This window comes from Cervus elaphus, chromosome 1, assembly GCF_910594005.1.
Source record: "Cervus elaphus chromosome 1, mCerEla1.1, whole genome shotgun sequence".
NCBI classification, from domain to species: domain Eukaryota; kingdom Metazoa; phylum Chordata; class Mammalia; order Artiodactyla; family Cervidae; genus Cervus; species Cervus elaphus.
In genome coordinates this window covers 89,751,362-89,777,613 of record NC_057815.1, presented here as the reverse complement: position 1 = coordinate 89,777,613, position 26,252 = coordinate 89,751,362, and the positions used below count along the sequence as shown (strand labels likewise).

Genomic DNA, 26,252 nt, shown 5'->3' with positions numbered 1-26,252 from the left:
CAGAGAGAGATTTCTGATCATCAAATGAGGGGTTCCTAAAAAGAAACACAGAGCCATCTACTGGTGGTCCTACACAACACATACAGCAGGGCAGGGGACCCGGGTCTCAGCACGTTTTACCTTCAGGTACTGTGTTCAGCATGCAGAGGAAGAAGAAAATCAATCAATGAAAATGCGTTTACGGGGTTTCCTCTAAGGGAGGAATTTTTGAAGAAATGATTCTGTAGGGACCAGAGATCAATTCAAGAGAAAAACACGAAAGGAGCCAGACTGCCCAAACTGCTGACTCCCTCCTTAGGAGACAGAGAATACTCCGAGGCCGTTAAGAAGAGTGGCTGTGACAACAACACAAAGTGAAGGGTGGTTTTATGCACTAGAGGTGGGCGGTGCACACACAGTGAACAAGAAGGAATCTAAATGGCTCTCTTCTGAGATTCACCCCACCACCCCGAAATGGGATACCCTGCTTTTCTGGAGCCCGCCCACGGCTAAAGAAATCTACTCGACTGGAAGTCAGCAAGGAGACCGGCTCTCTCAACAGCTGCTGCTGCTCCCCTTCCTTGGCTCCCCTCTTCACCCACCTGCTTCAAATGCTTCTTCAACTCTAACGACTCCGGTTCTGGCAGGATAGGTAGCACTTCCGCATTGGTGGGGGCAATCACCTGCACCAGAGAAAGAGCAAAGGCGCGACTTCAGAATGAGTTGCTCCAGACTTTCTCTCACGTAAGGGTAAGGAACAAGAATAGGAAATTAGGTACACAATGCTGTTGTTTTTAGTCACGAAGTCGTGTCTGACTCTTTTGCGACCCCATGGACTAGAGCCCGCCAGGCTCCTCTGTCCATGGGATTTCTCAGGCAAGAATACCGCAGTGGGTAAACATTTCCTTCTCCAGGGGATCTTCCGACCCAGGGATCGAACCTGCATCTCCTGCTTGGCAGGCGGATTCTTTACCATCTAAGCTACCAGGGATGTGTATACAATACTATTATACACATTAAAATACACATATTATATATGCATTATATAAATATATATATATATATATATATATATGCACGTATATGACAGATATACACACTTGAAAGGAAACAGTATACCTAAATGTTCTTGGTGATTCTCCCTAGCCAACAGGCTTATGGGATTGTGCCAGGTCTTAGCTATGGCACGGGGGATCTTCCATCTTTGTGATGGCATATGCGTTCTTCAGTTGTAACATGCAGGATCTTTTAGTTGCAGCATGCAAACTCTTAGTTCTAGTTCCCTGACCAGGAATCGAACCTGGGCCCCCTGCATAGGGAGCATGGACTCTTAGCCACTGGACCACCAGGGCATAATGAGGATCATGGTTTTTGTTTCATTCCTTGTACTTTTATTTTCACTCTCTAAAGTTTTATGGCAAACACATATAAAGGGCTACCTACCGAAGCTTGAACATATTCACAGAATGTTAATAATATACTTTTTTAAAGTCTGCACTGAAAGGCAGTTTCTTACTAGAAACTACACTCCCAGAAAACCAGGAGATATGACCTATGCCATAGGTTAATAATTCTGCAACCATAACTGCTCTGCTGCTCTTGGAAGATGTGGGGAAGCATTTAACTCCAGCAAAACTAAATCTTATAATTCTCTGGGTCCTACCCAAGAGCCGATCAAGACAATAAAGTAAAAGCAGCACTTAAAAAAAAAAAAAAGTTGTTTCAGTGAGTTTCACAGTAGCAATCACAAATTTAGGCCCTTCCTGGCAGTAATCTAGAAAAACAGAACACACTTCTATTCTAGACCCCACGGAGCCTCAGACAAGGGGCCTCACCCTATTGCTGTCCAGATCTACTAGCCACACATCATCAGGCATTTTGAAGTCCAGTTTGTAGAGGAAGAAGCTGGCAGGGACCCCGATGATGTATGGTGTTGGAGCCAACAGCAGCTGAGGAAAAGACAAGGAACAAAACCAAAACCTACTGTGATCACTTGTCAGGTCAAGATTTTTCCAAGGGAGGAAAACACAGGTCCACAATCCCTTTTCCAAAATCCTTGAAGGCAGATGTGTTCCAAAGTTCAGAATGCTTCAGATTTTAGAGAAGTAACAGTATATATTATACATATTATGTACCACCTGCAGTGGGGTAGCCAGTAGCCTATAATCCCTGACATTAACTGTGATAAATAAAAACTATAAATAGTGGATCCATGTATATGTATGGCTGAGTCTTTTCGCTGTTCCCCTGAAATTATAACACCGTTAATCAGCTATACCCCAATACAAAAAAAGAGGTTTAAAAAAGAAAAGCCTAAATAGCCTAGGTTTTCCCACCAGATCAGTTCAGATTTTGTGGACGAATAACTTATAACAAGGAATTCAGGACCAGGACTGACTTACAACTTCTTTGGGCATGGAGCCTTCACCTGGACAGTGTCAGAGCAGAGGTGACAAAGCCACAAGACGCCTTGAGACTCACCTGTTCTGCTGATGCCATGCAGGTGGGCAGCAGTGGGATAACAGGAAACATATACTCCAAGGGGTAGATCATTGCCACAAACGCCATCACGGACATGGAGAGCGCGTTGTAGTCTCGGGACTGGAGCACGACCTGCCACAAACCATACCAGAAGGATTGCTCGACAGAATAAGTAAGGCTGAAGTGAAAAGAGCCTCTGACACTACAATTTAATTTCTTTTCACCAAGGCCACGGCCCTGGGACCTTAGTTTCCACACTTATCACTGCCCTACACCCCGCCTGCCTGTCACCTCCCACTGTAAGCACTGCCCAAATCCTCCCTTGAGTCACTCCTTTACCTTCTTAGTTCTTGTTCCCCAAATCCCAGGATCACTCGTCAGTACAGAATTACTGAGGTTTCCAGAGAATTAGACTGGTACAGTTGAGATGAATTCAGCTGAGTGCTAAGCTTTCTGAATATATCCCACACGATGCTCAGTCGCCTAGTCATGTCAAACTCATTGCAACCCTATGGACCGTAGCCTGCCAAGGATCCTCTGTCCATGGGATTTCCCAGGCAAGAATACTGGAGTGAGTTGCCATTTGCTCCTCCAGGGGATCTTCCTGACCCAGGGATCGAATCCATGGTTCCTGCACTGGCAGGCAGATTCTTTACCACTGAGCCCCCTAACCCCCACAATGCTGGTACCTTAATTCAACCCTCACCCACTGAGAACCTACAGTATACCTGGTATCATGTTATCTCTTGGAGACAAGTTGGTGAAAAAGATGCAGTCCCTAATCCTCATCTCTGATGGTCTAGCCTCTGCCACACTTCAAAGTCCTTCCCCTAGAACGGTCTAGAATGCTGCCCTCTCACCTTGTGCTCTAAGAGGATGCAGGTGAGCACCTGGAGACAGGCATCCACACCCAGAAGTTCCAGGGGGAGGTGCAGCGGGAAGTCCACTAGGGTGAATCGAGAGGGGTCTGGGAGAGCAAAGGTCAGAGCCTGCTGGAGCTCCTGCGGCAAGACCTCGATGTCCACTCGCTTCTGCCCCGAGACGGGTACCGGGGAGCGCAGCAACCGGTAGATCCAGGCCTCAATCTCCCGGAGGTCGTGCAGCAGGGCACTTGACTTCTCCTCTACTAACAACGATCCAGTAAAGATGCGCCACATGGTGTCCCTGAGGAGCAGACGGCAGGGAGCAGACACATTAGCACTGGGAGCTGATACCTCACGGCAGTCCAGCATAACCACAGAGCATCTAATGATGGCAACTGGAGAAGACCTCTCTATGGGCTCAGCCAGGACCACAGGGTGCACACAAGGGTGATGACAAGTGCAAAATGTACACACAGCAAGGACTTCGTGTCCTGCCCATCCTGAAACACCCAACTCCTCAGCATCACTCCAAGCACGATCATGGAAGAAGGTCTAACTCTGCAGCAGTCTTTCACTTCCATGGATTAACATTAAGTGTTTAAGGAGGTCTGAGGGACCTCAGGTTTTAGAGGGAAATCCCTACGCCCCTCACCAGCCAACTACCCCTCAACTCCAGCCGCCTCCCCTATTCCGAGCGGCGGTGGTGAACCATACCTCTGTATGCCTCGAGGGAGGCCCAGTTTCTTGCCCAGCAGGCGCTCACTGCAGCAGTCCACCAGACGCTTGAGGGTGTACAGACACTCTCGGAAGGTGGAGAAGAAGGGGTAGTGGCTGAGCACGCACAGGGACGTCAGCGTGCTGTTGCGGGACCGGCTCCCTGCCTTGGCCCGGCGTCTGGCCCGCGGAGACTGGCTCACGTCCGGGGTGGAGTCAACACTGGGCGGTTGCAGGGATGGGCCGCTCTCCGAGGTCTCGGGGCCCACCTCCTCGGAGGTGCAGGGGGCTCGGGGCCCTTCCTTCCCCCGGGACCCTGGCCCAGCCTCCCCCTTTTCCTTAGGCACACGCTTTTGGAAGGAGCGGTAGAAGTTGACGCAGATGCCATAACGGGTGACACCAGTGTCCTTGTCCGTGAGGGTGAAGACAAAAGAGGTGTCATCCCGCAGGGTCATGCGCCGCTGCCGCACGCTGAGGCAGCCCTCTGGCTGGCAGAAGAACACGACATCCGGGGGCAGGGGAAACTCCGCATGGTCCTCTAGCGGGTACCGCCGTAGCAGTTCCGGAGTCTGGGCCACACTGTCACTGCTCGGGTGCCTGGAGAACACACGGACAAGGTCAGCAGCCTGAAGGGACAGCATGCTCTTTCGGGTTTTAACCACAGTAAAAAAAAATAAATAAATAATAATAATAATAATTTAACCACAGTGGAGCAACAAATGCTCTTTTGGATAAAGCAACCTAGCTGCAGGACCTGGGAAAACATGGCACATTGAGGTCTGTGCTGCCATGAAGATGCCTATCCTGAAATGAAAGGCAAATGGCGACAGTAAAATTATCACCAACACCATAAGATGACTAACATCTTTCAAGGTGTATTTGCTAATGAATTCCCCAAGGAGCATAGGTAGACAGAAAAGGAGCACAACATACTTTTCCTTTTTTATGAAATAAGGAAGCTGAAGTAGACAGAGTATATTTGCTCAAAAATCACAAAAGATGCTAGTTAAGAACAGAGGTTTGCTCTTTCTCTTCCTCCAGGCCAGTAGTCTCGATCCGCCTGTTTTGTTTTTCCAACTGGCAGCAAGGTTCCCATCAGGGTCAAATAACAGAAGAATGAGATATGCAAAGCAACGTGGAAGTAGGGAAGGGGATTCCTTACAGATTTTGTGGCTACCCCAGATGACTAGGGAAAATCAGTCATTTCTTGGTTACCTGGCCCCTACGATCACTAGGTAGTCAAGTAACCGAGGACAGGACTTCTTCTTTTGCACCATGGCTCAAGTTCATCAATCCATCTCAGAGAAACTCCAAGGCACCAGGCATGGAGTCAACGTTCCCAGGAGGAATTCTGATGTTATCTGAAAATCCAAGCCTAACAGGAAGAAAAAGTACTAATAAGATCCACTGTTACACCTGAGAGACGCATCCCTCTCCACGTCAACCCAGGTCAGAAGATCTTCCATTCTACTATGGAAGAGAGGAGAACGTGACACTTTTCCCAGTCTAGAGCTCTGTCCGGGCCTATGAGCTCACAGTCACACGTCATGAAGTAGGATAAGTAATGGCTCACCTGCCCATCCCTACAAACCAGGTCGTTTCAGCCTCACTCCTGGGCCTGGTTCTGAAAAGCAGGCCTAGTCAGTCCAATCAGGACTCAATTATCATAATAACAAAAATTAAGTCACTTTCAGGACTGCTCCAGGGTGCATCAGGATCAAACCAGACTCTCTAATCAGAACTCATCTGCACTCCTGGCTCTAGGTAGAAACCTAATTATTCTGTTCCAACATTCTGCATTCAGCTTGATGTGAAACTGCCCTATAGACGACACTTAATTAAACTCAGACAACAACAACAGATGGCTACTCTACCCCATGCGATCTCAAGTGAGGACTCTCTCTGCCCTAGCTGCTTCCTCCAAACCATTTTTCTCCCCTCTTTAAGCAAGAGAGGGGCTGAGTGGCTACAGATACTAGCTCTGCCCTTGGTGCTGAATCATAGTCTTCCACCTCTATTGTGGTCCCAGGATTTGAATCAGTAATACAATACACACGGATGAGGCCCTGTCCTTCTGGATCTTAGACATAAAGAATCTAAAGGCAGAGACACCAAGATTTCTGTGAGGAGAGGGAGAGGTGCTCAGGGAAATTTCTAAACCACAGTCCAAAAATTAGAAAAAGCTTCCATGTCTTACCCTGGAGAAAGAAATGGCAACCCACTCCAGCATTCTTGCCTGAAGAATCCCATGGACAGAGGAGCCTGGTGGGCTACTGTTCTTGGGGTCACAAAGAGTCAGACATGACAGAGCGACTGAGCACTCACTCACTCCATGTCTTAACTGCAATTTATTTCCTGTTCAATTTCCATATACTTCCCTAAATAAAGTGTTTCACTCCATGCCAAGGCTACTTTCAGTGCTTCCAGCATTGCACCTCTGTGTGCCACACACGGCCACACTAGGACCTTGTTCACTACATACACAGAACCCCACTGCACTACACACACTCTTACATGCCACTCCCTTTTTGCCGCTGCATGTACAATGCAAACACTCCCTGTAGGCTTAAGGCTCTACCTGATCTAGATGAGAAGTTATATCTTTTTTCTCTCCTACTTAACAATTTTTAAAAACTATTTACAGCACCTCTCAAACCCTCAAAACACTTCTCCCTCCTTTCCCTTGCTCCCCATAGACGGCCTGCAGGTAATAGGATTCGGTTTTGTCTCCATAGCAACTCTGGCTCCAGCACTATTTATAGCAGAGCTGCCATCCCTCCCCTGCTTGGTGACCGCACAGTGCTAGCAGCTGCTACCCCAGAGCTGCCCGGTGCCCCTAACAATTCATTCTCCTTGAATCTAGAGACACCTCTTCCACTGACCACGTCTACCAATTATCAGGTTATCTTCTCCCTCATGGGCCTTTAGTTTGCACTTGGTTCTAATTCTGGATTTTCTTAAGAGATTATCTCCTTTCTATACAACCAAAACCAAGTTCCCAAGCTTGCCGTATACTCATTTCTAGGCATCACTACCACCGCAAAAGGCCTCTAGGTCTCCTCAATGCTATGGAATCATGAGCATACTGCAGAATGTGGAGCAATGTTAAGAGAGCTCCTCCCAAGCAGAATGAGAAGGAGAGGGAAACACAGAAATGAAATGGGAAGACGGATAAAAGCATAACTCATTCTCTAAAGAATTACGTGTTTGTGATGGTCATTTTATGATATATTTAAATGTCAGATCACTGTTGTACATCTGAAACTAACATAACAGTGTACTGTCAACCACACTTCAATAAAAATGTTTGCTCCAATAAAAAAGAATCATGTGGAAAATGCCTAGTGAGAGCCAAAACACCTTAAAATAAAACAGAATTTGTAGGACCAGAGCTCAAGGCTGAGCCTTGAAATCTATATTTACACTGAAAACCAGGAGCCCTTTACAACCAAAAATCTCGAAGATCACACCTGAAGCGGCTTCTACTGATATACCAGGCATCAGACCTCTAACCTTGGTGGGATCCCAGCCCCCTCTGAACTGAGAATCACTTAATAAAACTGAAATCATTATCATGCTCTACAGTGTTCATCTCTCTCCAAAGCCACAAGGACCCAGAGATGTCATGACCATTTCAGCCACTCGAGATAGGATGGATTTTTAGTCTCGGCTCATATCTCATCAACAGCCACTGCCTTCAGTTATTCAGATTGCAGAGATAACCAAGACTTTCCTACCCATTCTCTCCCTTCTCCCCTCCTCACAAAGACTCTAGATCCTCTAACAGTACCTATAGCTCACACTCTGTCTTCACATCCACCCACTCGGCCTCTAGCCTCATTACTAAACGTAAAACCCATCATTATTAGCCCCTATATTCCAAAGGCAGCAATCTCCAAACGCAAACCTACCTGCTGAAGTTCTACACAGTTACCATCCACTGCATCCACAGAGCTTTAAATTACATGTCTTTTCAGCTTACAAATGGTCACAAGGACCAGCTCCTTGGATCTGTCCCCCGTTTGGGGCAGGATGTTAACAGTAAAACCACAGGAACCAGAGAGCGATATGACATCTTCGCTGACGTGAGCAACGACAGGAGGCTCTCTCCCCTCCCCCTCCTCCCCAGGCAGTGACCTTGCAAGCGCTTCAGCACAGACTGGTCCAGCTTGGGGAAGAATGAGAGCAAGAAGGCAGGCGCTAGGCAGGGATGGGGAAGAGGGGAGGACAGGAACAGGAGGACGAATTTAGAGGTGCACGAGGACGAGCAAGGAAGCTGTTGCAGGAAAGATTGAACAACGGCGTCTCCACTCACCAACAAGCCAATTTTGAAACACCGAATTAAAAAAAATAATAAATTTTTTTTAAAGAACCAAATGTCCTTCTTCAAAACCTAACCAAAGATAAGCCGCGCGCGTGCGCGCACACACATATACACAAGCGCACAGAAACACACACACACATATACACAAGCGCACAGAAACACACACACACACACATACACACACACACGCTCGCCATGTGCTTAGCAAGGCTCGGGCCCCTGAGCTGGACAGCTCTGCCCGCCCCCTCACCTGCTGGACAGTTCTCCCCCGGCCCCCGCCCCGGAACCAGGGCCGCCAGCCCGCCTCGCAGGAACCCAGCCCTGCAGCCGCGAACTGCGCCCAGGCTCGCAGCCCGAACCCCCTCAGCGGCCCGGAAGCCCCCACCTCCAGCCCCACCACCCCCTTTCCTTACCGATCCCTGCTCTGCCTCTCGAGACCCCCAAACCCTCTCACACGCCTTTGGGGCCTCCTTAGAGACCCCTTCCCCCTGGAGCCCCTGTTCCCTCCCAGGATCCGTTTCCCCCCGAGGAACCCAATCCCCAACACCTTCCTAGGGCCCCCAGTGGCCCGGACCTTCCTACCTCCCGGGCCTAGGGGCACCGGCCGGGCTCGGCTGGACGTCCCCGGGCAAGCCGGGTGTCAGTGGCTCCCCGGCCAGGGCGCCGCTCGGAGCGCAAGCCAGTTCCGCGTCTGCACCAGGGGGGCGCGCACCACTCGGACTAGGTGGAGGAAGGGGAGGCTGAGGGGGGCCGGGGGCCGTACCATTCACCCCCTGGGGGTAGGGGGGGGGACGGGGCTGCACCAAGCCGAGCGCCGAAGGGCGGAGCCAGTCTCTGGAGAAGGGCGTTTACGCACACACCTAGGCGTGAGGGAGTGGGAGCGCGATGGGGCGCGCGCGGCCGGCCCCGCGCCTCTACGTGCCAAGGGGAGGACCCACGGGAACGCTCTGGGCATAGGTTGCGCAAACATTTCAGTTCGACACGGTAATAGAGCCCATTTCGATGACGGGAGGTTCACCCTGGAAACGACTTCTCAAAATAAGCTGCTCTCAGACTTTCTCGCCGTTCCCTTCACCTCACGTCCCTCCCCCACCCCCGCGCGCGCTTTGGAAGCGCCCAGCCGCCCGTGCTGGGAAGCCGGCGGCCGCGGCGGCGGAGCCTACCAACTCCGGACGGCGGGGGGGAGGAACTTGAGGCCGGAAGGCGCGGCCGCGGTATCACCTACGCCCGGTGCGCTCCAAGGAAGGGGGCGTGGGCGGCGCCGCGGCGCCCGCTGGGAAATGCAGTCCAGCCCTTCTGAGAGGCTCAACCTGGGACGCGGCAGCCTCCCCTTGGCCTCAGAGGACTTTTTTTTTTTTTTCCTGGTCCCACAGGGCCTACGGGCCAAGAGGAGGGAATTGTCCTTTGATTTTCAGGAAAACCGAAGCACTGGACCTGCACGCGCGAACACAGGTGCGCGACTGAGGCGTTGGTTCCGAAAAATAAATCCAACACCCCTCCCCCAGAGAAAGACAACGCGCGATCCCACCGGGACCCCTGAAGAGGAAGCGGGCCTCCAAGCCTCAGCACCTCATTGACCCCCTTACGGCGCAATGGGGCTGGTAAAAGGAGGTCCCCTCTCGCTGCCAAGGCTGTCACTTGTGACCTGCCTCCCCTCTTGAGTCTGGAAGCGGACCCTCAAAGACACACTATCTTCCCGCCTCCGGTGGTCGGGCTCCCACCCCTCCCCCAATCCAGAAATCGGTTTCTCTCCTTCCGAATTCTGTTTGGTCTTCCTATACAAACATCCTAAAGGAAATCAGTCCTGAATATTCACTGGAAGGACTGATGCTGAAGCTGAAACTCCAATACTTTGGCCGTCTGATGTGAAAAACTGACTCACTGGAAAAGACCCTGATGCTGGGAAAGATTGAAGGTGGGAGGAGAAGGGGACGACAGAGGATGAGATGGTTGGATGGCATCACCGACTCAATGGACATGAGTTTGAGTAACTCCGGGAGTTGGCGATCGAGAGGGAAGCCTGGCGTACTGCAGTCCATGGGGTCGCAAAGACACAACTGAGCGACTGAACTGAACGGAACTGATACAAACAGTGCCAGACCTCTGTGTGGCAGCCTCGAGGCATTTACGGCCAAGCCGCGGAGGGACAGTGGAGAATTTCTCTGGGGACCCTGTGGGGGAAAACAGGAAGTGGTAGAAGCAGGATGGGCAGGGCCCTGGAGAGCCTTGTGCAAAGGGGCCCGCAGGTTCATCCATTTGACGGGGTTCACAGAGTCTTCACGTGGAGCACAGTGTGGATATCCCGACTACTCAGCAGCCACAAAACTCCCAACCCTTTGACTCTCCTTTAATGCCACGTGAGGATCTCCTCTGCCCAGCCCTCAGGAATGTTTGTCCTTCATCTGGCTCCACCTCTAGGAGGCAGCCACCCAGTCTCAGTCATCCAGCCCAGGAAAACAGAAGACATGGAGGAGGAGCTGTCATTCATGCACGTCCCAGATCTCAGACAGCAGCGGGGGAAGCTTCTTATCTTGCAGGCGCAGGGCAAACACTTGCTCTGAGTGGACGCTGCTCAGTGTCCGGAGGCTCACCAGTTTCATCAGCATCCTTGGGAACATCAGTCGGTCCTAGGAAAAGAGAGGGACAAGTAGGGCCTTTTGTCTCTCCCCAGGGAAGAGGGGCCAGGGGTAGGGGGGTTGCAGGAGAGGCAGAGAAGTGTCTGTGCTCGATGCAGTCAGGGAGGGGTTCTAGAAGGGAGAGCAGGTGTGCTGGGGATGAGCTGTGCAGAGGAGGGAGGCGGTACAATGGGGAGACTCACATGGGGGTGGTGGATGGAGACGTAGGCATGCAGGGCCTCCACATATGTGTGTTGCAGCCTCTCTACCTGGAGCTGGTCCTGCACGTTGGGCCGGTCTACAGGTCACCAACAGAGTTGAGTGGCAGGTCTGGCCAGGGTCTTATTTCCATACCCCAAATCACAACCCCAGAAATAGGGACCTGCCCCACCCAACCTCTGCCATCCCCCAGGAACACAGCAAGGGCCTCCGCCCCCACAATCCTTGCCCTATGGGCACCTGCAGCCCTCTCTGGTTTGAGTCTCTCGCTGGTTTTCCCTCTTGCCCCTCCTCCGCACCTGCAGAGAAGATGCTGATGGCAATGAGCAAGGCAAATTCAGCGTCATTTAGCTGCAGCTCATTCATGGCTCTGGAGAACTCAAAGATGGGGTTGATGAACTCCACCTGCAGCCCTGGGGAGGAAGAAGAGAGGCTGGGGAGTGTGGCATGGGCTTTGTTGTTCAATCCCTAAGTCACGTCTGACTCTCTTGCAACCACAGAGACTGTAGCCCACTAGGGTCCTCTGTCCATGGGATTTCCCTGGCACAAATACTGGAATGGGCTGCCATTTCCTTCTCCAGGGAATCTTCCTGACCCCAGGATCGAAGCTGGGTCTCCTGCACTGGCAAGCAGATTCTTTACCACTGAGCCACCAGGCGAGTCCCGTGACATGGGCAGCACTGCTCAATTCAGGAAGCTACCAGGAAACTCAGAAGTCCCCAGGCTCTGCTGTGTAACCTTGGATAAGTTTCTTGGCCTCTCTAAGCCTCTTCTGTGAGGTGGGAATCATATCTGAACTTATAAAATTGTTGTGATGGTTAAATGGTAAAGCATACAGACCCATTTGCACTGCACCCAGCATATAGGACATGCTGAATTAAATAATAACAATTCTGTTAGAATTCTTCTTAGAACTCTTCAGGGCCCCAAATTACTAGAAATAGAGGCAACTCTATGTTTATTTACAAAAAGACTTCTTCACTGGCAACTGGCCTTACATTGAATAATAGCAATACATTTCATTTTCCACATCACGGGGAGACAGCAGTGTTGGAGGTGTGGACTCTGTTGTTGGCCTCCCTGGGTTTGAGTCCTGGCTCTACCACTTCCTAGGCTGTGTGACCTTGGGTAATTATTTAAGCTCTCTGGGCTTTGGTTTTCCCATCTCTAGAATGGAAATAATAATAGTACCTACCTCATAATGGGTCCTTAGAATAATGAGTGGCACATATAATAACTACCATATAAGTGTTTGTTGAATAAATGATAAATTAAAAAAAAAATAGAACCAGCCTTCTTACTGAGAAGACTGAAGTTCAATAAATCATGACTTGTTCTAAAGGATAGCGTTCTAATGAACGTTTCTCCCAAACACAGTCAAACTCTCTCCACCCTACCCCATCCCCTAGGTTTTCTCAGATGTCTTTTAGCAACCATCTGCTAACTTTTCCATTCCAGGCTTCTCGATTAGTCACTTCCTGTACTTTCACCCCGATGTTTATCAAGTGTGCGTTGATCCACTTAATGGACAAGCTCTTTTAGAAAGCATTTCTTGGTGAGGTGTCCAGCCTTGAATGGCGCTGAAGAGCCCCTTGGTAGAACGAGCCAGTTTTAGAGTTACACCTCCTGTGAGGGTCCACTGCTGCTCGCTGAGTGAGCACCCCCAGTGCGGTCAGTTCACATCACTAGTCACTCACACGTGCAGCATATGGTAGTGGAGACAGAGGGGGAGGGAGGCCTACCCAAAGAGCACCGCTGTCCTCCTCCCCTCACTGAAGCCATGAGAAACGAAAGACAAACACGACGACATGAAAACCGCTTATATAAATGAATCTATAAATAGATGCAGATTCAGATAGCCCAAGTCCGTGAGTGCCGAAAGACACATGCAGGCATGAGAACAGGCAAGGGTTCAGAAGGGAGGATGTTGTGAAGGAGAAGGCCGTGGTTGGGTAGAGAAAGGGGGCAGGGCTGGGCTTCTAAAGCAGGAAAAAGTCATTACATCACTCCTATCATGTGTCTCTACGTTCAAGCAGCTCACGGAGCATTATAGAAGGCTAGAGGTGCCCACACAGCCCTACCATGCCCTATGGTGAAGGGAGGCCTACCTAGAAAGCTCCCTGGGTGGCCTGTGATCAGACAAGAGCTGGCCTGAGTCACCAGAAACCTTTCTGAACTCTGCCCTAGAGACCAGGATCCTCCAAACCTGAGGACGGGGTCAGCATCAGCCCTATTTTACAGACCCACTGACTCAGGCGTTAAGCCACTCACTCTTTTGTTCAGCCTCAGTCCTGTCCCTCGAAAACACCTTCTACCTTTCAACCCTTCTGCCACAGCACAAATGCCACCCACAACTGAATATGAGGAAACCAACACTGCTTAGCCTGCAAGCAAATATCAGAGAACAGCACTATGAACTAATTCTTGGAGAAAGTACTCCAGCTATGGGATGGGGACAGAAGTGTTCCCTCTTATCCTAAAACTGCCCCATCTGGGCATGTCTGCTGTGTTTTAACACCAATGCCACAGCTCCTCAGAAAGCGCAATTGAAAAGGAGAATATCAGTCCGCATGATCCTTAAAGAGCACGTCTGTGAAAGGTTTTTCGTGATTGACTACTAAAAGGCTCAGTGAAGTTTTCAAGTATTTTTCCTAGCTTTTCTTCAAGCAAATCTTTTTTTTTTTCAAGCAAATGTTTTCTTCAAGAAAAATATTATTCATAGGCACAACATATAATGCAGATTTAAATGGAGCTTCTTGTTTGGCTAAAGTTAGGGTGAAGGTCACGTCTCCTCTAAGGTGACACTGTGGAAACCCTGCCTCAGGTTCCTGGGAGCACAGTTTGAGAACCACTGGCCTAATGCAACAGAGAGCAGGAATCTGTGTGGGGCAGTTAAGGGTAAACTATCAGCATTTCAACTTTCCGTCTTGGAAAAATAGGTGGGTCCTTCCCTTTGCAGCCGCTCAGACCCCGGGCCTGCAGCTCTGTAGTTGCTATGGACCCCCTGCATGATGGGACAAAATGCATCTGTCCATCCAACCCAACCCCTTTGTGAGCTCAGTCCTCACCTGCTTTGGCAAAGTCTTCCCGGTTATAACTGAAATCCTTGAGGAAGGTGATACTCTCACTTCCAGGGTTGTACCTCCGAGAGGTCTCCAGGAGCATCACCTGCACACAATTATCAGGCTAGTCTTGGCTCGGGGCACCTTCGAGGAAGGGGTGAGCCCCTCATCCCTACTTCCCGGGGCGGGGGGTAGTGGGGGACGTGGCTTTCCAGGGGGCTGGCTGAAGCCTCCTCCCACAGACATCCTGCTCAGGTCCTCCCTTCACCCCCGTCCCTGCCAGCCACCTCGATCGCAGACGTCTTCAGGAGGGCGATCTGGTCCTCCCGGCTGAGCTGCAGGAAGCCTGGCAGCTGTTTGGCAAAATCCACGATCTCTTGCACGGAGACAATGGCCAGCTCGGTGAAGTGAGCAAAGCGCTGCTGACGGGCCTCCCGGCTCTGGGGGTCTGGTGCCATGGGCCAAGGCTGCCCAGAAAAGCAAGGAGGAAAGAAACAAGGCACCCTGAGTTGGATGTCGAGAAACCACCTGGTGCTCTGGGTACAGCCATCTCTTCCCCAGGTCCCTCAGGTACCGTGACTCGAAGCCGGTCCGAGAAGGAGCGCCTGTTACACAGCTGCTGGGCAGCCACCAGCTTCTCAATCATGCCCAGCTGCTCCGGGCTGAGCTGGGGCAGGACTTGGGGAGGTGAGGAAGCCCTCGGGGGTGCAGATGTGGCCTGAGCCTGTTCCTCCTCTTGCCGCTTCAGTTTCTTCAGACGTATCTGTTCTTCTGATAAGACGCCTGAGGGCAGAGTGGGACAGGGTGAGGAGGAGAGAAGTGGGGAGACAGGAAGTGGGGATGGGGCACAGGAATAGTGTGAGGCTCCAGAAAAGCGGAGAGCATTGGATAAAGACAGATAAGAGACTTAAAAAAAAACAACAAAACATGACCAGGGATGGAACCTGAGTTCCCTGCAGTGGAAGCTCAGAGTCCTAACCACTGGACCACCAGGGAAGTCCCTAAAGTAGAGACTTGAATCCACTTTTAGGAAGGCCTGCAGACTCAGCTGCCTGTCTGCCCCCAAACCCTGGTAGCCACATGTCCCCTCTTCCCCATCAGCCTAACCACCCCCAGCTCCGGTGCCCAGACACTCACACTCCTCCCGCATGCCTGCCTGGCGGCACTTGCGAAGGCGGCACTCCTGGCATTTGCGGCGCATGTAGGTGTCCATGGGGCAGTGGCCCCCGCTGTGGCAGACGTAGCGTGCCCCTTTGATGACGCTGCGGCGGAAGAACCCCTTGCAGCCCTCGCAGCTCAGCACGTTGTAGTGGAAGCCGGAGGCCTTGTCCCCACACACGCTGCACAGCTCGTTCCCCAGCATTTTGGGGGCAGGCCCCTTTTTCCGCTTTTGTGGACGAAGCTCTGGATGCAGGGAAGAGCCTTAATGTTCTTCTTCGGGGAGAAGGCTTGGTGCGCAGTTGGCCACTGCCCTGAGCACCCGGTGACCTTCATTCACTTCATTATACCAAGACTGGTCTCTCTAGTCTAAGAAAGTAGCTCTCATACACCAAGTGCTCTTATGTCCTAGGTACTATCGGAGCCCTTACAGGCGCTGATCCTTACAACAACCTACGAGATGGGTGCTCTTATTAGTTCCATTTTATCAAGGCTCAGAAGAGCCTAAAAGTGAGTGAAGTCGCTCAGTCGTGTCCGACTCTTTGCGACCCCATGGACTGTAGCCTATCAGGCTCCTCCGTCCATGGGATTTTCCAGGCAAGAATACTGGAGTGAAGAGCCTAAAGTAAAGTAAGAATACTGGAGTGAAGAGCCTAAGACAGATGCAAAATTTACACTCAGATCACTTACATCTAATTGATTTCAAAGCTTTTGGACTTAACCCTGATCTCATACGGTAAAGAGCCCCGATCCTAGATCCAGGGAGCCCCCTCCTCCAAATCCGGCAGCTCCTCACCTGTGGACTCTGGAGAGGCCTCCACACCAGGGAGCAGGGCTGCGGGCTCTGGCACCTCCAGCCCCACCCTCGAAGTGCCCCCAGCGGACTGCGGTGTGCTGGATTCCTCCCTGAGGATGCACTTGCTGCTTCCCAAGGGCTGGCTGCTTGCATCTTGTGCATCTGGTTCCCACAGCTCCACTGCAGAGTCTGAACCCGAAAGAGAGACACAAGGGGGTCTCAGGTCCCCCTCATTCTCCTGGGAAACTGCAAGCCTATCTCCGCCCACAGAGGGCAGCAAAACGTTGGCTCTGGCTCTGGGACCCTGGGATTGTTGTGGGCTCTAGGGTGAGTCACTTGGAGTCCCCTGCACCTCAATACCTTAAATGAGGATGTTAACCTCTGTCCTTTGGGCGGGGGCTGAAGTCCATCCATCTCAGAGATCAGACAGAACTCTTGAAAACCAAGCTGGGTAAACCCTGGACATGCCAAGCCTCCCCAGCAACAAGCCCAGATTGAGAAGGATGGCAGGTTATCTGCAAGGGCCAGGCACCAGAACAAGGGCAGAGGTAGTCCGGGCAGAAGGAGGTCAGCAACACCCAGAGCAGCTCTGGGCTGCTCTCCAGGGGAGGGCTGAAGGCAGGTCATGTAGGAGGCTGATTCCCTCGGGAGGAGAGGAGCCGGGGCCCAGGCTTAGGGGACAGGGCTGGAGTGAAGACGCTTACCAGTAGAAACATCAGGCACAGGGGCCTCCAGCCACAAAGACATCTCTTCCCGGAGCCCTGAACATTACCAAGAGACTGTCCTGCAGGAATGATCCAGGTTACACTCTTCCCAAACTGGGTCCCTTCCCCTCCTGATCCTGCCTTTTATCTATCCTCACATATCAGCTTATGTTTACTTGCCATGTATGTGTTAGCCTGTGCCAAGGCTTTCCATGCCTTCCTCACAATATCCCTGTGAGGTTAGGGCTACTCTTAAGCCCAATTTACAGATGAGGAAACTGGAGTTACAAGACATGAAGAAAATTGCCTATGGCCACGCAGTTAGGCAGCAGGAGAGCCGAGACTCCAGTCTCTGGTCTCTCCCGACGTCGAAAAGTCTGATGTCTTGGCTACCGTGCCACCTTTTCTCCCCAGGCCCCCCTCCAGGCTGTCAGGGAACGTTTGACCCCCCGCTTCTGTCAGAGCCCCTTCCCCTCACTCCTGCACTGGGGACCGCCGGAGTTGGGCCGAACCTGGGACAAGTTCTGGGATCCAGACTCCCTCCACCCCGAGAAACACACCGCTAGTTAAAACAAACCTCCCTCCTGCCACTTCCCGGGACAAAATCCTTGCCTCCGGGAGTCACCCCAGTTCACATAGAGGACCTCCTCCCCTGATCGCGACAAGTTATTCTGGGGCTTAAAGCGAGCGCTGCGCTTCCATCACCACCCTCCCTCGTCGCTCCCCAGAGACCCCCTTTCTAAAGCCCCGGGACACCCCGCCCCCACTCCCGGACACGCAGACGCAGAGCTCGAGGCCAGAGCTGAGGCGCAGACCCACCGGTGCCCAGGCCGCCAGACTTCCCGGCCGGGGCAGTCTCTGGAGCCCCCTTGCTGGGAGAGCAGGATGCTGCAGTCCCGGTCCGCAGGCCTCGGCGGCGGCCGGAGCGCCCGAGCTGAGCGAGACAGGGGCCGGGAGCCCGGGGCCGACCGACTGGAGCCCGGGCCTCCTCGCCCCCGCCCCCCCAGCTGACTCCGCCCCTGCCGGCCGGCCGCCCCCTCGGCCCGGCGCCACCGCTGCCCCTGCCCCCCGAGCCCGGCGGCCGCATGTCCCCGCGGAGCGGCCCGCGACTCTCCCCTTCCTCTCCTCACCCCGGCGGCTCTTACACAAACCGCTGCCTCCCAGGCAACCCCCCCCGCCCCCTCTCCGCAGCCTCCAGAGTCGTCCCCTCCCCTCCGGAGACATCTCGCAGAGCAAAGGTCCCGGCCCGGCCCGGAATTGCGACACCGAGCCCCAGCCTGCTTTCCCAGTCTCCCTCCGCCTTCCCTGCCTCGGGAAGGGACCGAGCAGCTCTCCCCACCATCTGCAGGCCGGGGCCAAGCTGAGAGAACTCCAGGGGTGGAGACGGCAGGTTGCTGGGCCTTCCAGGGAGTTTCTGACTGTGGGTGCCCTGCGCGGGGAGGGGGGGCGCTCCGAGAGGGGAAGAAGTTGTGGGGGGGGGTAGACAGGGGTGGAAAGAAGTCGCTTCAGCACTGGATGGTCTGGGATGGGAGGCTGTAGATCTGGGTACCAGCCCGGGAGGACCTGAGAGGGTGTGCAGGAAGGGTTCCATCACAAGTGAGGGCAGGCCCTGTCCAGCTTCTCCTGAGACCATAGCCCTGCCTTCCTGCCCCGCTGCCTGGAACACCGAGGTCTGCCCTGAAGGTGGACACCTCATTTTATTGATTTTACCTCCACTGAAACAGAACCTGACATAGAGTAGAAACAAGAGTACTGTGGTTCTGTTTGTTGAATGAATAAGTAAACAAGGAAAACAGTATGATCCTCTTCTACCCTATACTTGTTACCTCGAGTCAGTTTTATCTCCACAACACTGCTTCAGTGCATGGGCTCTGAGCTCAGATTTTGGATTCAAATTTGGGCCTTGCCTCTGCCTCTTATTTGCTGTGTGATCTTGATTAAGTGGGCTTTCCTGCTGGCTCAGGCTGGAAGAATCCGCCTGCGATGCAGGAGACCTGGGTTTGATCCCTGGGCTGGGAAGATCCCCTGGAGGAGGGCATGGCAGCCTACTCCAGTATTCTTGCCTGGAGAATCCCATGGGCAGAGGGGCCTGGTGGGCTACAGTTCATGGGGTCGTAAAGAGTCAGAGACGACTGAGCAACTAAGCACAGCACATACCACTTGATTAACTAAGTTACTTAATGTCTCTGAACCTCTGTTTCCCTATCTTTATAATAGGGATAATAATAATAATGGTTTTTACCACAGAAGGTTGTTGTGGCAATTAAACAATGTATCAGATGTATCGGACCTCGTAAGAGTACTAGAGATGGTAGCAGTGATCACCCTCCCAATTCCTTCAGCAATGGGTCTTTCCCATCACCTTGACTCTGAACACTATTAATCTTCCAGTGCTTATTTCCGTATACAACCCCCTCACTATCTCTTCTGGTCCTTGGAGCCGCCCCAGGAGGGAGGGTAAAGTAACTCTGAGCTCTGTTGTTTTTTTCGGAGAACACGGCGGCGCCTTTTCCAAGACCACACACAGTCAGTGGCCGAGCTGGGATGGGAATCCAGATGTCCTCACTCGAGTCCCTGTCCTCTTTCTCCTGCGTCAGAGTCCAGGATGCTCATCTCGGTGCCTCTCAGGTCTGCTGGACCAGTGCAGTGCTGAGATGGACAAAGTGGGGGCCCGGGGGGCTGCAGTGGGAGAGGCAGGGTCCCTGGGGATGCTTCGGTGCAGATGTGGGAAGCAAGGGGCTAAGGTTACTGCGGGTTGTTCCCCCCCCCCCCCCCACTCCCAGTTTCCTGCTCACAGGCTCTTCCTGTTTTGCTGTGAACTCCAGTTCCCATGGGTCCCACATTAAAGCAGAGGACAGGAGGCCAGGGCGGGCAGCCAGAGGGACAGACACGGAGATGAACAGGGCAGCAGGGAAGAGGACAGGAGAGGGAGCAGAGCAAGAGTGGACACGGGGTGGGGGGACAGGATGGGAGAGGTACCGGGCCGGCAGAAACAGAAAGGCGCTTGGTGAAAGATGGGAGGAAGCTCAGGGTGGGGCAGGGGGAACGGGCGGAGGTTGGGGAGCAAAACTTGAGAAGACAGCAGGCTGGGCGGTGTTGCAAAATCTGCCCATGTATTCATTTTCACTTTTCAGAAAAGCCCCTCTGACACCCCCCATCTCAAAGTTCTGCCTCCAGCTTTTGCTCTTGTTCCCTCTCATCACAAGGTCATCTGCTCACAAGGCCGGCACCCCAGGCTGGGCATCTCTGAGTCATGAGCACAAGGCCCCAGCTGTCCTGGGAAAGTAAGAAACCAGGGACTCTGGCTCTTGGGCAACTGGCACTGTTCCGTCTCAAGCACACACACCCTCTCCCGGCTCCTGCTCCTCCAGTGGACAGGGAGAGTCAGCGGTGCCCGAGACACCTCTGGTCTGGGGTCTGATGACCTATCTTCTGGGAGTCGGGAGAAGACCCTCATTTGCTCCAGATCCTCAAACCCTCTCCTCACACCCTCATCTCCCTACAGGCCAGGTCCTAGAACCACACGCGAGCTGCCTCTGTGGCCCTCTGACCCAGGTCAGAGCCGGCTGCTGAACAAGCAGCTTAGGGCGCCATCTCTCCCACGTCAGGCAGTCAGCCTCAGCCTCGTCTCAGAGGAGGAGGAAGCGTGCCTGCCTGAGTTACCCCTTCAGGTTACAGGGGTTCAGGAGCCTCGCCCGCATGAGGGGAGAGCAAAATGGGCGAAGACCAAAACCCGTTGGTGGTCTCTCCACCGGGGTCCTGAAGACTTAACGACTGGAACCTGTTCCCCAAGCCAGGGCAAGCAGTCAGTTATCTGCAGCGGGAATCACATCTCACTTTGCCAGACCCCCAAACCCACCCCAGGCCTACCAGTCTCCAGGAGGTGTCGGGTGCAAGGCCTCCCCGTCCTGTGGGGGCTCTCCTGCGTGCTTCCTCCATCCCGAGAGGAGGCATCCTGCCTGGGAGCTCCATTTAAGACCTCCTGGCTCCCCACAACCTCCAGAGGGAATCTGAAGCCAAGACAGGCGCATCCCCCAGCCCATGGTCACATGCACCACTAGATAACTCCCCTCAAAGCGCTCCCCTGAGCAGGCCACAGGGTACAGACGCCCATAGGGAGGAGGGGGGCAAGGGCTCCCTGCTGCCTCCCTCACTATTCTGGAAGGCTACAAAGTGTGTGGGGTGGGTGGGGGGTGCGGTCATCTCTCAGGCCACCCAAGTAACTTCTCAACCTCCCAAATCACAGGACTGGGAAGAACCCAGGAATTCCAGGTCTGTGAGTTCAGAGATGACATAGACGGTAGAAAGGAAAAAAAGAAAAGTAACATTTATTAGGCCCTACGACATACATTTAACTTTACATGTATTATTTTATTTCTCCTTATATATAAAACCCCAAGAGGCAGTTACTAGCAGGAGGGGAAATCTCAGATTTGAACACAAGTGTAGCTGACTCAAAAGCTCAAACTCCAACAAGAAATTTCCACCTCACTCCATTACACAAAACTACCTTCCCAACTGGGAAAAACAATGAACTCACACGGATTTAGGTTCATTTCTGCCAACAAAGGGTAGAGCAGTGGTTCTCAAACCTGGCCTCTTTTTCAGAAATTCTGATTTATTTGGCCTGAGGTAGGCCCATGTATCCATCTACACATCTATTCTTTCTGCATCTCTAGCTAAGAACCAAGGTGTGGGAACCACAGGACCATCTGGTGGAAAATATGCAGAAGCTGGGGGTCAAGAAACCAGGGCTCATCTCTTGGCTCTAACATGGTACTTGTGATGTAATCCTCACCATTCCTGGGTTTATTTCTCACCATCAAAACTGAAATAATATCTTCTCCATCAATCCTTCCTACATCAGATATTTGCAGGCACAAAGAATACAGAAATATTTGAGCAAGTGGGAAAAACGCAAAAGATGAATTTAAGGGATTTTTGTTCTACATGCCAAAATTTAGTAAGCCTGGGATTTACACTCTGAAATCACAACAGTCTGGCTGCTTTGCAAGGAGAGTAAGGGGCATATTAAAATGAAATATTCAACAACTCCCATTAATATGCAGAATTTTGCCAATTAACCATGTCCTGTTCAACCCCACCCATGTGAAAAGGTTTCCTTTGCTAGAAATCTCTTTATTGAAAACATTTTGGGGCCACTGAATATAGTTAATGCAGTTTGAGTAGCCTGTGAGAAATAGCCCATTATAAGGGCTATTTGATTAGAAATCAGAAAACCTGAGTTTTAATCCATTCTCCTAAATTGTGTGACCTCAGACAAGTCACTTCCTCTCTTAGGATTTGTTTTCTTATCTGTGAAGAAAAGGGAACTAGGTTACATCAAGGATTCAGAGATGTTGATTTATTAAGCTTATTAATGGTCTTCATGAACTTCTTGGGATTGTGTGCACAATTCTATTTGTGTGTGGACATTTTTCTGGAGGAGAGGAGACTAAATTTTCATCTAATTCATAAAGGGGCTTATGACTAAATAAGGCTAAGAACTTTGACTACCCAGCCTTCAACTCTCAATTTCTATTCACTCCTCTGTAACAATTCCGGAAGCAAAGTTTAGATCCTGAAATATATGTAAATAATTCAATCTGGAGTCCTGGGGCAAAATAATGACTCTGCTTTCTTCCACATGTTCTGATCAGGTTTTATTTCTCCAATCATCTGAGGTAACTGGCTACTAGGGGGCAGATCTGAATCAAAGCATCTCAAGGGCCTTTGACCTGACTTCCTGGAGCAGTGAGTCCCTCCCCAAGCTCTCAGAGTCACAAAGATCTGAAGCCAGACTGGCTGCACCTATAATCCTAGTGGTGAGTGCCAAGCAGGCCTCTGTCTGATTCTGTGGAAAGCCCATCTACTCCTACTGTATGATATCCTCTTTTCCCTTACCCCTATAAATATCTCCCCACTGGTCAGAAATGTCTCCCCCGAGGATTCACTGCTTTGGTTTTGCAGTCTGAACATCCTGTGCAACCCAAATCCTTTGAGAAGAGGCACGGCATCGTGATTCTAATTATCTAAAACTTGGAAGTGGACGGGTGGGAGGTCAGGGAAAAGGACTGGAAGAGACAGCACCTTAGCTCTGCTCAGGAAATGAGCAGCAGGCTAGGCTGGGACCAACCTCAGGCATACAGGAAGTCCAAAGGGCTGGTACACCCTTTGCCCTACACCCCGAACAAGCCTTCTTTCGGGGAATGGAGCCCGGGCCAAGGCTCAAACTCCACCCGAAGGTAGGCGTGTGGAGACAGGCGCCCTGGGCCACTCCTCGCCCCAATTCGGCACCGGCTCTGGCTCTAGGTCAAGCCCGGCAGCAACCCCCGGCCTGAGGGGGCGCTTGCTCTCCCCGCCACGATCCAGCCGAATACAAGAGCCACCTTGGTACGGGGGTCTCCGTGGGCAGAGGCAAAATCCACGCTCAGGGGTCTCTTTACCAAGACGAGGTCTTCAAGCCCTTTCTGCAGGGCGAGGTGGCGCTACATTCCCACGCTCCTCCTCCACGGCAGGATCGCGAACCTCCTACAGGAATTCCCTCCCGGGTTCCTCCTCCCACCATCCCTTCTCCGCGCCTTTACCAAGATGGCGGCGAGCCCATTTCCGGCTTGTGTTCTTAAGGGCGCGTCCGGGCGGCTGCTGCAAGTGTCACCCAGAGGGTTCCAGCCTCTGTACTGCATAGACTACAGCGGTGATGGCGGGCAGGCGGTTTGGCTGGAGCCGGGCGGCTCTTCTCCAGCTGATTCTTGGTGTGAACCTAATGGTGATGCCACCCACCCAGGCCCGGACTCTGCGTTTCGTTACCTTGGTAATGAGAGATGGGGTCTCCAAGGGCTGGCCAGTGCTAGGAGGGCACCGGCCTGCTGGTGGAGGGAGGGGCGGGGCTTTGCTGGGGCCCGGGGTCTGGAGGAGCGGGGAGACGACTGGCCTGCGGGGTTGGGGGCCAGGGTTCGCAGTTTTTGTGAAGCCATGGGGTATTTAGGGTGGGGGGCAGGGTGCACTGAGTTCTGTGTTAGAGGACAGATTGCTGAGTCTGCCTTGGGACTGGATGTAGTTCAATGATTAATAAGAGATTCACTTCTAAAGCAACCTTTGGTGATTTTTTTTTTCCAGTTTCCCCCACCACCTGCATTACTTTCCTTTCTTTCCCTTTCCCACCTGTACTTTCGGTTCTCCCAAGGTCTCCAGCGGCATTGCTTAGCCAAGTTAAGAGTCTCTGGAGGCTTCAAGAAGTTACTGACTTCTGAGTTGGGGTCTTTTGCAGTGGGTAGAGTTGAGGCTCTCAACATGGGGCATAGGTTGGCTCCGTGTCCACACCAAGGGGACCCTCCGACCTCTAGGCTAACCACTTTCTTTCCTCAGCTGTACCGACACGGAGACCGCTCTCCAGTGAAGACGTATCCCAAGGACCCCCATCAGGAAGACAAATGGCCCCAGGGCTTTGGTCAGCTAACCAAGGTGGGTCAGGAGCCAGCTGGATCTCAGGATGAGCTGTAGAACCGGTGACCTCTAGAGCAGGCTGCAGAACTCAACAAACTGCTTTTCCCCATGTGGGTGCTGACTTTGGCCACATTTCTTCAGCTTACTTTCATCCGTGCCCAGATTAAAATGGGCACACACAATGCATGCACAATCAACCCCTTAATAAATGACTTGTGGGATCAGATTAACCCACTCCTACTTCCAACCACAAGGTGGAAAGCAGCCACAGCTAAGCCCTATTGTTCTCCCGAGCCATCCCCTCCCTCCCCCTGGGCATCTTAACCCTTGGGTTTGCCCACAGGAGGGGATGCTCCAGCACTGGGAGCTGGGCCAGGCTCTACGACAGCGCTACCATGGCTTCCTCAACGCCTCTTACCACCGGCAAGAGGTAAGGCTGGGAGCTCGGGAGCAAGAGGGGATTGGCTGTTCTCACGCTCTGCCCTCAGGGAGATTACCGGTGACCTGGGCGCTGTGGCCTCCCCTCCATGCATCTCAGGTTACAGCTGCAGGACAAGACGTCCACGGGCTGTCTGGAGCAAAACTGTAGAGGCTGAGTTGCCCCTGCTTGGCTTGGGAAGAAGCAAAACTGTTCAAGCATCTAAGCCCAGACTTAAGGGCCTCGCAGAGTAGTTTCTGACTCTGGGAAGTAACTCAGGCTTTCCATCCAAGTACTGTTACCGGCCAGGCACTGTGCTGGCACTGTGTGTAACAGTGCATCAGCCAGATCCAATCTTTGTCTCTCGTGTTGTTACTATTTCCTTGAGGGCCAGCCCTATCCTGCTCTGCCCTTTCTCACTTCTTCCTCCCTTTTCACAAGCAGTTATCTCTGTTTCTCATCTCATTTCCTCTCCTGCTCTCTAAACCAGTTATTAAGGGGCGTGGCGGGGGGGGGGCGCGGGCATTGTGTGTGTGTGTGTGTGATTAAAGACAGTTTCTGCCCCCAAGGACCCGGGCCTCGATAAGGGAGACAGGTGTAATAAACCAGGCAGGCTGGCAGGCAGACCCGAGGGCCTTGTTGAGTAAGCACTTTGGATTGGGAGGGGCATTTGACCTAGAGCCGTTCCCGCAGGAATTCTTCGCAGATGCGGGGGACAGCAACCCCACCAGTCTTGGCTGGAAGAGGGGTGGGCAAGGCCAGAGAAGGAGAGAGGGCCAGACGCCTGGTGGATTTACAGTTTGCTGGGTGAACAGCAACAACTGGGGCCCCACTGCAAGGCCAGAGCTGCCTGCACCCCCGACTTCCACAGGTGGGACTGGTGTTGCCACCTCTGCAGGTTTATGTGCGAAGCACAGACTTTGACCGGACGCTCATGAGTGCGGAGGCCAACCTGGCTGGACTCTTCCCGCCCGACGGGATGCAGCGCTTTAACCCAAACATCTCTTGGCAGCCTATCCCTGTCCACACTGTGCCCATCGCCGAGGACAGGGTAAGCCTGGCCCGCCCTTCCCTCGAGGCGATGGCAGGGACGACTCTGGCCGTTGGCCTGCTGATCCCCGACTCCTTCTCTGCCTCTGCTTACCCGCCCCGGCCTGCAGCTGCTGAAGTTCCCGTTGGGCCCGTGCCCCCGCTTTGAACAGCTGCAGAACGAGACCCGGCGGACACCGGAGTATCAGAACAAGAGTGTTCAGAATGCAGTGAGTGGGGCTGAGGTGGAGGGCACCACCCCGACCTTCAGCCCCGGGCAGGACTAACCCCCTGATCCGTGTTTCGTAGCAATTCCTGGATATGGTGGCCAATGAGACAGGGCTCACGGACCTGACACTGGAGACCATCTGGAATGTCTACGACACGCTCTTCTGCGAGGTAAGCTGGCTCAGGTTTTCTCTCACACCTCGGCAGGCCCAGGTG

At 52.6% G+C, this 26,252-nt stretch overlaps 3 protein-coding genes across 57 annotated transcripts in view; 1 reads left to right on the top strand and 2 right to left on the bottom strand.

The window, feature by feature from the left end:
- MADD (MAP kinase activating death domain) overlaps nucleotides 1-9,116 on the bottom strand; it is a 38,660-nt gene extending 29,544 nt beyond the window's left edge. For 21 of the 50 annotated variants that reach the window (XM_043911167.1, XM_043911175.1, XM_043911186.1 and 18 more), the window contains exons 1-7: nucleotides 8,944-9,115; nucleotides 5,253-5,412; nucleotides 4,038-4,634; nucleotides 3,321-3,624; nucleotides 2,461-2,592; nucleotides 1,815-1,928; nucleotides 582-662 (exon numbers count right to left, since the gene is read on the bottom strand). In XM_043911167.1, coding sequence (XP_043767102.1) covers nucleotides 582-662; nucleotides 1,815-1,928; nucleotides 2,461-2,592; nucleotides 3,321-3,624; nucleotides 4,038-4,634; nucleotides 5,253-5,314 — 1,290 coding nt within the window. In that variant the 5' untranslated portion in view covers nucleotides 5,315-5,412; nucleotides 8,944-9,115. Of the gene's footprint in view, nucleotides 1-581; nucleotides 663-1,814; nucleotides 1,929-2,460; nucleotides 2,593-3,320; nucleotides 3,625-4,037; nucleotides 4,635-5,252; nucleotides 5,413-8,943 lie in introns of all 50 variants that reach the window. The other 29 variants (XM_043911179.1, XM_043911226.1, XM_043911194.1 and 26 more) reach the window with 3 other exon arrangements.
- A 1,576-nt stretch (nucleotides 9,117-10,692) lies between these two features.
- NR1H3 (nuclear receptor subfamily 1 group H member 3) lies at nucleotides 10,693-17,916 on the bottom strand. Of its 2 annotated transcripts, XM_043911075.1 has the most exons (10): nucleotides 17,735-17,912; nucleotides 16,916-16,995; nucleotides 16,212-16,400; nucleotides 15,395-15,661; nucleotides 14,832-15,040; nucleotides 14,545-14,724; nucleotides 14,264-14,363; nucleotides 11,495-11,608; nucleotides 11,180-11,274; nucleotides 10,693-10,988 (listed from the first exon to the last, which is right to left on the bottom strand). In XM_043911075.1, the coding sequence occupies exons 2-10, from the start codon at nucleotides 16,956-16,958 to the stop codon at nucleotides 10,842-10,844; spliced, it is 1,344 nt and encodes a 447-aa protein (XP_043767010.1). In that variant the 5' UTR covers nucleotides 16,959-16,995; nucleotides 17,735-17,912; the 3' UTR covers nucleotides 10,693-10,841. The 2 variants fall into 2 exon arrangements, with proteins under 2 accessions (XP_043767010.1, XP_043767017.1); XM_043911082.1 differs by lacking the exon at nucleotides 11,180-11,274 and having other exon boundaries at nucleotides 17,735-17,916.
- A 5,114-nt stretch (nucleotides 17,917-23,030) lies between these two features.
- Nucleotides 23,031-26,252, top strand: part of ACP2 (acid phosphatase 2, lysosomal) — a 14,054-nt gene continuing 10,832 nt past the window's right edge. Inside the window, exons 1-7 of one of the 5 annotated variants that reach the window (XM_043911104.1) lie at nucleotides 23,031-23,160; nucleotides 23,543-23,729; nucleotides 24,284-24,379; nucleotides 24,705-24,791; nucleotides 25,651-25,830; nucleotides 25,940-26,038; nucleotides 26,118-26,207. In XM_043911104.1, coding sequence (XP_043767039.1) covers nucleotides 23,616-23,729; nucleotides 24,284-24,379; nucleotides 24,705-24,791; nucleotides 25,651-25,830; nucleotides 25,940-26,038; nucleotides 26,118-26,207 — 666 coding nt within the window. In that variant the 5' untranslated portion in view covers nucleotides 23,031-23,160; nucleotides 23,543-23,615. Of the gene's footprint in view, nucleotides 23,161-23,302; nucleotides 23,730-24,283; nucleotides 24,380-24,704; nucleotides 24,792-25,650; nucleotides 25,831-25,939; nucleotides 26,039-26,117; nucleotides 26,208-26,252 lie in introns of those variants that run through there. The other 4 variants (XM_043911131.1, XM_043911111.1, XM_043911095.1 and 1 more) reach the window with 4 other exon arrangements.

What these genes read in the sequence shown, in the direction of transcription:
- NR1H3 (XM_043911075.1), bottom strand. Translation starts at nt 16,958, where the DNA reads ATGTCTTTGTGGCTGGAGGCCCCTGTGCCTGATGTTTCTACTG. An exon ending in CATCAGCATCTTCTCTGCAG is followed by an intron (nt 11,275 to 11,494) that starts GTGCGGAGGAGG and finishes GGTGACCTGTAG; the next exon opens with ACCGGCCCAACGTGCAGGAC. An exon ending in TCTCCATCCACCACCCCCAT is followed by an intron (nt 10,989 to 11,179) that starts GTGAGTCTCCCC and finishes CTCTTTTCCTAG; the next exon opens with GACCGACTGATGTTCCCAAG.